This window comes from Anneissia japonica, unplaced genomic scaffold, assembly GCF_011630105.1.
Source record: "Anneissia japonica isolate Jap-2015-1 unplaced genomic scaffold, ASM1163010v1 scaffold287647_len29312_cov128, whole genome shotgun sequence".
Classification (NCBI taxonomy): domain Eukaryota; kingdom Metazoa; phylum Echinodermata; class Crinoidea; order Comatulida; family Comatulidae; genus Anneissia; species Anneissia japonica.
Window position 1 is genome coordinate 1 of NW_022732343.1, and position 11,570 is coordinate 11,570.

The following is an 11,570-nucleotide window of genomic DNA, read 5'->3' on the forward strand; positions in this document are numbered from 1 at the left end:
CATTGATAAAATATAATAAGAACAAATGGTGTTATTAATTTAAGGAAAGTTTCTTTTGTATTCAAGAAAGGGTTTCTGACATGACTTGAACTCGATGTAACTTTGTGATTGGGATGCCTGCCTTCCAATCTCTGGTCTAATAAATTTCAACACAGGAATTTTTCTCATGACAAATTATCTTCAAAGGCAAAGTAATTTATTTATCATTCAAAGGAAATTACTGTACATTGCTTTTATACAATGTAAAACATTAAAAAGATTTAAAATGGAAAAAAAGGTTACAAAAAACAAATTGGTTTAATCCAGAGTACATTCATTTAAAATATTTAAGATGGCCCTGAATATTAGCCATCCTTCTAGGATAAGCTGGAAAGTTTTTTAACATGGCAATGTTTTTTTTTTTCATTTTTACTCCGGCTGATCGGACAAGTTTTTAGTTAAAGAACACAAAATAAGTGACTTCTAAAAATTTCACATCCATTCATAAGTTTACAATGTAAATACATTCACAATTTCACTTGTCTATAAAGTAAGTTTTTTAGATAGAAAAAAATTTATGCATTAAGGATACACTGTCTTTCAAGCTAAAAATTGGAAAATTAAATTTCAAATATATTTGAATTGCTTAATCTGTATATAAACATAAGTTCTTAACTTACAATTTAAACTCAGAATGTGAAAAAAATGTCGTCGTCAACAACCAATTGATTTGATCCTTCTATATGAGCTATTCAATATTTGTTTCAATTTTTTAGGTAGACTTTTCTTTTCTTTTTTTTTTGCACACAGTGAACTTTAAATGTAAAAATCCAGATGTATAATAAAATTACATGGCATGTGTATAATATAATCGATTAAGTCTACATTACAATAACTTTATATTTCAGCATGATAAACTTTACAACCAAATGGTGTCTTTTACAAAATATTTTGATAAAATGTATAAATGACAAAAGAGCACACAACAACATTTCAAAAAGACTATCAGTACACCCTACCACTTACTTACAAATGTTCTTACATTTACCAAATGTCTTCTTTTCATCTAAAGTCTTTTTTCAGTTTATTACACAAAATGCACCTCTATCATAATCACTTCTTAAGTTCTCTGTTTGGTGAAAGTATACATAATTTAGAGGGTTCCTCTGTGAACATCTAAATTCTTATTGAAAAACTACTAAACCTATAATATGAATACACACAACTTTGAAACAACCATGATTTGAAAAATGTCTAAAGTTTCATTTTTTTAATCTAAGTAAATGTCAAGCTTTGATACTCGAAAAACCAACAATCGCTTCTTAAATTGTACGGTTGGTGAAGGTAAACATACTTTCAAGAGTCTAAATTCCTTGGTAAATATCTACATTCTTCTTGAAAACTACTTAAAATCTACCCTATCAATATTCAGGGGCGGTACTAATGGGTGGCTTAAGGAAGGAATGACCCTCAATGGGGACCTCTGGTTCCTTGCTTTGACCCCTTTGTCGGGAAATTTCCAGCAATGTCGTTGGCAAAAACCAAATCTTGAGTGCCAAAAGCACAATTAAAGCATGCCTTACTAAGCTGACAACTTTTTTAGGGCTTGAAAATTGTTTAGTGTAAACAGTGCAACCGTACGTGCAAGGTATTGTATACTATTGCCATTGTATGTATTGCTGTGGTGGTGTCAGCTCTTCCTCGACAGTGGGCTCATACATGTGACAGGGTAAAGATTCTCACAATTAAAACAAAATGTTTTTATTTTTAATTTAACAAATTCGCGAAAATAACTTTTTCCCCAATTGGGGTTAGAGGGGATGGGGTTCCCCTCGACAGAGAATTCCTGGTGCCACCCCTGTATATAATGTGAATATGCAGAACTTTAAAGTGACCCATGATCAAAAATATCTAAAATTTGATTTCTCTAGTACATGTTGATTTTTCAAAAACCTATATTTTCACTGATATTGTACAATTAGATTTATCCCTTTAAAATATTAAGCTTAATAGCAAGTGTAGCTGATACAACGGTACATATTACGATACAAAATTAAATAAACACATGATAAGTTTTAAGTAATTTAAACCTACAATCAGCAAACCATGGATCAACACCCAAGTTGGGTTGTCATATAAATCTATAAAAAACGATTTAATAAGGGTTGCAATGTTATGTGAAAACATCAAACCAAAACTTTTTAGAAAGCGTTTATTTTATTTCTTCAAATTTGAGTTAATTTCTTTTGATCTGAGTTATTATTAATAGGCTTAATGACACTTCCCTGTGGACCGGTGGTGTACCCCGAATAGGCATTGTCATTGCCAATCAATCTCAGCACTCGGGTAATTAATACATTGCCGCACAGGGTTTTCTCCAACATGTGACTGAATATCCCAATGCCTTTTAATGCTCTTCATTTGCATCACTTGCTCAAAAATGTATTTCCTGGGCAAGTCTAGTAGTATTATTAATTTAATGATTTCATAGTGTCTTGTGGAAAATTTGATGTATTCGAAAAACCTCAGCAAATTTCTGGCAGAAGAACCAGAGTTTATCAAAATTATAGACAATCATAATCAAATTGCAGGGTCCTTGATGGCATTCCCCACAACGAACTGTACGAGACAGATTTGGTTTTTGAGTCTTAAAAGTGTGGGGTAAATAGAACTCTTGTGTCATGGGAAGTTATGGCAATTTACTTTGGTTTGTAAGGGATTATGTTTGCTGACCGTAGATTTAAACAATACTACGTATATTTGGTAAACTTAAATCATGTCATTGCAGGCTACATTTGACAGCTGGTATTCAAGCACCAATTAGTAAATTTGTGATTGTACATGGATGCCTTATACAGACTCATGACAGGTTATCCCTGGTCACCAAAGTCTAGCACTCTTAAACCAGACAAGTTAAAGATCACATATTGCTTGGGCCCAAACTTTTTACATATCATGTGAGTAGAAAAAAATATAACAAATATACATGTGTTCATATTTTACAGCAGACATTTAAATACAAAGTAGAATTATGCATTTAGTTGATGAATCTTAGTGCCTTATATTTGTCAATGTCAGTTAAAGAAGCACCTGCAGCATGCAACATAGATCTCACTTTCTTCCATTCAATTTCAAATTCTTTAGTTGACATTCTACTGTCAGGAGAATGTGCCAGCTTTGTGTTCCTGTAGTCGTGGATGTGCACCAAGTTAACCAGTCTATCTGGATTTTCCCAAAATGACTCTGGAATGCCATTGGAGCAGTTTCGAATGATTAAGTACATGATGGAGATATCAAATGTATCAATGTCAGCAGATGCTGTGAACATTTTTGACTTCTGCACTTTACTGATATTTTTCATTACTTTATTAAAGCTACCCTTTCTCTTCTCGGAGAGTAGATAATTCCCAACATCGTTTTTGTTAATTTTGTTAACCTCCAATATGTAATTTCTCATGGTTGCAGTTCCAACATCAACGACAGCCGATAACACAGCCTGGAAATTCTTGATTTCTTCAATGACAGTGTGCCCAATACCTATTTCTGGTCAATAACGAAATGGAAAAATTAAAATAATTTGGAAGAGTAAGTTTATTAAATTTCAATTTGTCCCATTTATAATTATGCCTTTAATACACAGCTTTCATTTAGATTTTATTGCATATCATCAACAGTAATCAACATCAGCAGCAAAATCAATACTAGAAGAATCAGTATTAGCAGCATCACACTCAGAATCACTGTCATCAGTAGCAGCGACATTAGTTGAGTTTTTAGTGGATTTAAGTGTAGTACTAGATCATCATAGTGTCATGGGTATAACGTTATAAACTGCGTCTGGTCTTTTGGCGTTGTGGAGAAAAATCACAAATTATTAGGAAAAAAATATTATGTATTTTCTACATATTAATAGACTCTAAAATTGATTAAATAAGCCTTTAAAACCTCTAATAATAGTCATATTTTTGCCCTTGGACCGTTTTTGAAAGATTTTAGCAATACCAACTTTGTTCTCATCAGGGACTTTGGACCCCCGATCTGGGAAATTCTGGCGCCTAAACTGGCTTAATCACAAGCACATAGAGGCTTGTTTGCATGATAGGCTTTACAAATCTAACTATTATTAATACATCTACAAAATCAGTATCAGTAGATCCAACAACAGCAGCAGAATCAGCATCAGCAATAGAATCAGAATCGGCTGAAGTAGACTCAGTATCAGCAGCAGCATCTTCATCAGAAATATCAGCAGCAGAATCAGCTTGAGTAGCAGTAGACTCAGCATCAACAGCAAAATCAGCATTAACAGCAGCAGCAGCTATTATTATTAAGACTAGTTACTTACCTTCCAAGGCTCCATCCTTGTAATGAGATGGGTCGCGGTAATTCTCAATGTCTTCAACAGGAACTCCAACACCTGTAAAAATTGCTGCGAGTTCCTTCCATTGCTTATCAAACACCTCCTTTGTGACACTGTTGCTGTAACTGCAGTCTAGAACAGTTTTCTTATATTGATAGATGCGGACAAGATTTGCCAGCTCAGAATTGTCATCAACCGGAGGGTTCTCCCAGAAGTCTTCTGTATTAGTGTTGTGACAACACCAGCGAATTAACTTTATCATGATGTCCATATGGAATGCATCAATATTGCTGGTTGATGAAAACACTGTTGTTGAATCATCTCCAAAATCAACATCCTTTAGTAATGCACACCTCTCCTTTGCCAAAAATGGTTTAACTTCTGGTTTGGTAAGGTTAGTTTTGTCTAGAAAGTACCTCCGTAGTTCTTTGGTTCCACGACCAATAATCAATGTCTGAAGTGCCAGAAAATTCAAGGTTCCTTGTGTAGAGCTATCATCAAAACCTGTAGAGCAAAATCATAACATTTTCGGCTTTTAAAATTAATAATTTTCATATTTACTTACATATATAATGACACTCCTCGTCTAGCATTATGACCTCCGAGATGTCTTTTCCACCGCAATAAAAGATAGAATTGAATACATCAAGGGTGGAGTCAAAGGGTTTTTGGCGTGTGTGGAAAGCACAAATAAAAAAGACTTATGATCCAAGAGGGAGGGTTATGTTAGAGTGTTCCCCAAATTATAATTTGAATATTCGGTTGTTACCGCATCCATCCCTGATACATACAGTTGTAATCACATTAATTTTAATTAATGAAACCTGTAGCTTTGTATATAATTCTGACTTACTTTATAAATGAAATATTATTTATTTATTTTAAATTTTAAATGTTTCCTTTATTCAACAGAACATCAATCATTATCTTAGCGACCGTTCTGTGTCCAATATAAAATATAAACCATTTTCATAAACATATTCTTATACAAACCTGTTGAAAAAAGTCGTCTGATACGAGTCGTTGCAACTGACTTTCTTTTTCCACATGGCACACTTTCTTTTTTCAAACATTCCTCAAGTTTATGCAGCGGTCGCAGCGTAGCATCACAGGCATTACAAAGGATGCGTAATTCATAGCCAACTCCTTCTGTAGTAACATACACAGTTTTCAATTGCTGACGGAGGTAACTTAATACCTGATAAAAATCAAATAAAATTATGCTGAACATTTTTTATGGTTGCATACGCAAGGTGTACAATGTCAATTTTGTAGGTGTTTCAGGAATGCAACCAAGACCCCTAAATGGTGATCAGTCAATTCATTTTCAGATCGTCAAAATAAAGGAAAATAGTAAAATTAGTCCAGAGTATTTTTTCACAGCGAACAAGACTAAATTTGATTATAAAGACATTGGATGCCCTACAACACTGAAGCTATAACCCAAATAGCTGTTCCATTTGACCATATCAGGGACTATAAGCAACTCTCCTACCCCATTTGGTTGATTTTTGCACATCCACGAACACTCCCCACGGCAATCCACAGAAAATTTTGATTCCTCAGACATTAAGTAACCCCTTCACTTAAAACTAGTGATTTTCAAAACTTGTAGAAAAGATGTTTTGAGCATTTGGTAAAAATTGGGAATCTGTCTCGAAGCATTAGCAAGCATGACAAATAAGATTTTAAAAAAGTAATACTAAAGTGAATTATAATAAAGTTGTTCATTATCTCTTTAAGTTCTAATTAACTATCATCTGTATTTAGCGCATTGTGTGTTTGAACCCATCAGGTACTCACTTGTACTTTTTGGTGGAAAGAGACAACCACAGGAAAAGTACCTTGCCTAAAGACACAAGTGAAATGCACAACAGGGGTATGAACCTCTAAACCTCAAGGTTGAAATGCAGAACCACATCCGCTGCGCCAAACTACTCCTACAAAATGACTAAAATAAACAGAATTTGGTTACGGAAGCTTACCTCCATGCAGATGCTAGGATGTGGTTCGAGAAGTTCTTCTTTGCCATGTTCATCAACTTTTATCCTATGTGATATTTCAATCTGTTTATAAGACAACATACAGGATATTTTATTAGTCAATGGGTTGCTTTTGGAAAGAGGTTGTGGATGCACATAAAATAAATAAATATAAATACACAAATTTCTATCTAAAGCTAGGCACGCACTGCACTACAAATGCAACTTCGTTCCCTGTGAGCGCTGCAATGCGAAGCCGCCTGCTAATTGTTGGTGGACGGATCTTCATTAAAAGTGATCTGGTGCACACGGCTTGTGTCTGAAATCCACCGGGTGCACTGGTTGCCTAGCTTAAGAGTTGTTCCGGATGACATAGAGGTCTAAGCTGTAATTCAACTTACAATTTATTTGGCAATAAAATTACATTGAGCTGCCTGGTCTGACAATGTTTTTACTTGCACAAAAATAGCATAACATACCAAGCAATGTAGGCTTACAAATACCTGTATTATAACATTAAATATACAAATGTATACTCTATATATAAATGTAAATGTAACTGTTTATATATTAAACATAGATAACTTATATATTAATTATGTTATTTACAACATAATTTTACACAGACAGTTTTATTACATTAAAATAATAATTATGCTTAACCTTTAACATCGCATCTTACCTTCAGTGCATGCCTGTTCTTGATTTTGACAGCTCCTAGACTCACCACATGCTCATCATCTAAGTCAAAGTCACTACGATTCCGAAACAATTCCACATGATCACTACTCCTACCTTTGTCATTCATCAAGTCTAAAAATGAAACCACCAGCAGATTGTAGACAGCATCTGGTAGGAAGTCTGTAGGAATCACATAAATCGACACCGTTTGCTGCTCATCTTCCTTAACTTCCAAGCCCTCTTTATTGATTTGCATCCGAGTGGGAACCATGAACATTCGGTTACCAGGTTGAGATCCCTTTGAAAACATGAGCATTGATGTAGCATATTATGAATCTCAAAAAGATCTGAAAATTACAGGTAACAGAAGGAACCACTAAACAGAAGCAGAGGAATATCGGTGCAGCAGTAAAGCTTTGGAAAGAGAGTTTGTCTGGTCAAATTGCTTGTGTCCTTGGCAAGACACTTTATTTACATTTGAATCTTTTCACCTGGGAATATGAACAGGTAGGCCTACCTGGTATGAGGTGAGTGATTTGGAATATAATTGGTAGTGCAGAATCACATGTATAACTATACAAAATACTCCCCAGGCAGAGAAGTATCAGGTGACACTTTGTGCATAATTTTGGAGTGGAGTTGAATAGCTCAGTTGCTATGATGCTTGCCTTATGATCCCAGGGTCCTGGATTCAATTCCCGTCACGGCAGAACTTTTTCTCACGAACAAACTAACTGCCTAAGCCTTAAAGAGACTAAAAGCATCATCCTCATCCTGTAAGTGGCGAAATTTACTCGCTGTTGGATGTGAAATAAGAAATAAAAAAATAAAATAAAATAATAATTTATACTGCATCCAATAAAAAAAAGCTACTTCAGTGGATTTTTCTGAAATGAATATGTGCGCTACTCGGTACAAGTCCTATAAAATAATGATTTGTCTCTCCTACACTCTTCATTTTTTCCCGTTCCTTGTCACACATCCCGTTTCGCTTCTTCTTTTTCTTCCACACTCCTTGAGGCTTGCCTATTCTCTCTCTCTTGACCCGTCTTCGATTTCCCAGTTCTCATCAAAAAGTTTTCAACAACCGACAATTTCATCTGTCTATTCGCCTTCTCCTTTTAACCTTGCCCACAAATTGTTGGAAATATATTCATATTTATACTGTATATATTTCGTAATTTTTTGGTGTGTGTATCTGTGAATGTTATCCTTAGTGGATTTTGTCCCTTGATGGCATTTGAAGAATAAAATTGAATTGAAAGTATAAAAATAATAATTATTGTACAAAAGTGTGCACACATATATATTATGAAAGAGTTTCTTGTGCTAAACCATAAGTAACAGCTTACCTTTTGTTTTTCAAACAGTAACCCAAACATCTTAAGCAGTTCAAGGAATACCTCAAAGTTGCTGGTATCATTCTCTATCTCACGTCTCCACAAATGACGTAGCAACTGTTCTTGTAGAATTCCCTCACTGTCGAGTTTATTCCATAAATGCATCAGTGTAGGCAACTACAAGAAAATATGAACAATAAGATGCATGTGACTCCTCATTAAGCAACATCAAAAGTAAAATTTATATGAGATTGTTATATTGCTTACCTTGTCAATATCATCTGGTTTCACTACTGTGATGATTTTTGTCAAGAGGTCGATCATCATGCGTAAGTTTGTAATAACCGTGTACTTTAACTTCTCATTAGTCTTAGAGTACAGAATTATTCCAGTGTCGTTTAGATAATCGAGGACAGTGTTGAGCGTTGTTTTAGAAATTCCACATTCAGATGCAATTTCTGCAACCTTAAATGTTGAATGAGAAGAGAATTCCATTCAGTAAACAAATGCATGCAAGAAATATATACAAAACACAAAAAGTACACAAGATAAACCAATGTGATGGTAACTTTGCAGTTACAATCATTAAATTTGATTTATATCGAAAAATTAAAACTATAAATTTTAATGGCTCATTTAAAGGAACCACTTAAAGTAATCAATTTTCATAAAATCACGGATCAGAAAGCAAGAGGAATAGAATTTATGTGATGGGTAGTGTTGGACTTTTGGATCTAATTTGCGTAATTTAAATCATATTCATCAAATAATATTTAGTTATAAATATTATAAGGAAGCATATTACCTCATCTAAGGAAACATGAAGTCTTGTTTTTCCAACATCTTTGGGTGATGATATGCCATTGATCAACTTCCGTGTCCTTCCACGATAGGGTAGTACAGCATGTTCGTATATTGACCGCATCCAAAATACATTCATCTGAAGATTTGTCATTTCAAATTGTCCCTAAAAATGTAAACAATAGTCACATATATTTCAAAATGCTATGAGGTTAATTGATGCAATAAAACTAATTAAGATTAAACATCTGCATTGAAGACTAAGTGGTGTATTTACTTGTAAGAAATCTCTTGGGTTTGCTAGAGCATCCAAATCATCTAACACACTAAACACAACACAGTAAGATGATCCATCTGTCAAGAAAAACTGGAAAGAAAAAATTTAAAACCTAAAAATATTTAAATCATCACTGTTAAAACTAACCACTGAAAATGATTTTATTACTGTTTTAAGTCACTTAACAAGTGATATTTAACTATATACAGGTACTCTGACAAGCATAAAATATTAATGGTTATTGTTTTATTTGAGTCATATAGAGCCCTGCTTCTCAACATATGGGTCGGGTCGCCAAAACATATTTGATGGTTTCCAAATTGCACCTGAGAAAAAAGGCAGACTTTCATAAAGCTTTCAAGAACTTAATTGTGTCAAATACTGTACTTCAACATACCAGTCCTACAAAGGACTCAATAATCAAGAGATAAACCCGATGTGCGCACGCTTTTACGTGGGGGTGGGTGCACACACAAGCTTCAGTCACTCATTAATAATCAGGCGGTCAACCTCGCTAAATTATATTGTTTTATTTAAACTTTAAACATTTCAAATAACGAGTGTCTCAAAAAATATTCCTACTATAAAATGGAACATTCTGTACATGACCAAACACAATATGCCTCATGAACTGTGCTTGGAAAAAATTGAACAATTATCACAGGCACATTGTTAGCCGCGGCTGACTAACAATACAGCAGCAGACTGCAAGTATCTTTAATACCAGAATAATTAGGAGAGAACTGTTATAGCATAGATATCAAATGATACTAGCATAGATTTAGTGGGTCACCCCCTGAAAAAGGTTGAGAAGCAGGGATATAGATGGTGAACTTCCAGTTACGGAATGAAATTTAGTTGATATTTAGGAGCTTTTTTTAAATAAATTCAATATTGTGATGATCAAACTAAATCTCATGTAGAGTTTGGACTTGTTTTAATTTGTGCAAAAAATAATGATGCCTGTAAAGGATTATAACCAAAAAGCCACGACCAACCCCCCTCCCCCTTCTTCCGTTTTTCCCCTAAATTTTAAAATTTCAATGCATATATTGAAATTAGTTCTACTCACTTATCTATTCTGATATATTGTGCCCCACCAACCTCCCTTCCCATTTGAACAATTTTGGATCCGCCCCTGATAGGAGTGGAACTAGGCAGGCATTTTTACCAAAGTACCACTACCTAGCTACTCACCAGAGTAACATCTCAAATCAAAAGAAAACATCCAATAATTTTGAAATGTAGCTTTCAGTAGAATTTATTACTCACCCTGTGAGATATATAATAGGTCAGTTGACCGGCATAGTCCCAAATGCTTGTGACATCACTTGGTATAAAACTCTCCTTGTGTTGTTGAATAGGATTTCTGCTAGGTACCTCTGCTGTTTGACGTGGTTGACCAAATATGGCTCTTCGAAGTAGCTGACCCAATCTGGATCTTTGATATGGCAGGTCAAATAGGGTAGGAGGATGGAAAGTGGCAGGTACAGCAAGTTTAGCAACAAGTTTCTCATGAATTCCTTCTGGGAGTTTCCTGGTATAGCTTGCACTTCTGGTTGCTTCTGATGGCTTCTGTATTAAACATTCAAAAATGACTAATATATATCAGTTCAAATTTATGCAGAAATTTAAACCAGTTCTTCAGGTAATGTTTTTCTTATTAGGCAGAGAGCTAAAAAAAATACATATTAAAAACATATTAAGAACATCAACTAAATTAATTAAAGTATTTTTTGCAATTACAATCAAACAAATTTACCGATGAAGAGGCTGTAGAACTAGATGATGCAGAATTAGTTGTGTTTTGTTGGCTTTTTGGCTGTTTGAGCTTTTTGGCAAGACTTTCTGCAATGGCATGCTCACGTATCTGCTTCGTTAGTTCACAAACTGTAAAATATAGAAAGGTTTTTTAAAAAAAATTGAATAATTTATAAAAATAAATTTTCAATTATTAAAATTATTTGTATTTTAAGAAAGTAAAATATTCATACAATCCGCATCCTTCTGTTCCTGCTATTTGCAAAAAAGAAGTTATCAAAATAACTTATACAAATAAAAATTTATAATATTTAAAGTTAAATTTTTAATTAAATTACTTATATTTCAAGAAAGTATAATATTCATACCATCCACATCCTTCTGTTCCT

General features: G+C 34.1%; 1 protein-coding gene across 1 annotated transcript in view; it reads right to left on the reverse strand.

Annotated features, from left to right (window-relative positions):
* Positions 1-278: 278 nt before the first annotated feature.
* Positions 279-11,570, reverse strand: part of LOC117115654 — a 22,248-nt gene continuing 10,956 nt past the window's right edge. Inside the window, exons 9-19 of the mRNA XM_033259549.1 lie at positions 11,183-11,310; positions 10,693-10,995; positions 9,421-9,510; positions 9,148-9,309; positions 8,610-8,807; positions 8,355-8,519; positions 7,004-7,300; positions 6,325-6,405; positions 5,333-5,537; positions 4,325-4,843; positions 279-3,522 (exon numbers count right to left, since the gene is read on the reverse strand). Of these exons, the coding sequence (XP_033115440.1) occupies positions 3,017-3,522; positions 4,325-4,843; positions 5,333-5,537; positions 6,325-6,405; positions 7,004-7,300; positions 8,355-8,519; positions 8,610-8,807; positions 9,148-9,309; positions 9,421-9,510; positions 10,693-10,995; positions 11,183-11,310 (2,654 nt within the window). The 3' untranslated portion in view covers positions 279-3,016. The remainder of the gene's footprint in view (positions 3,523-4,324; positions 4,844-5,332; positions 5,538-6,324; positions 6,406-7,003; positions 7,301-8,354; positions 8,520-8,609; positions 8,808-9,147; positions 9,310-9,420; positions 9,511-10,692; positions 10,996-11,182; positions 11,311-11,570) is intronic.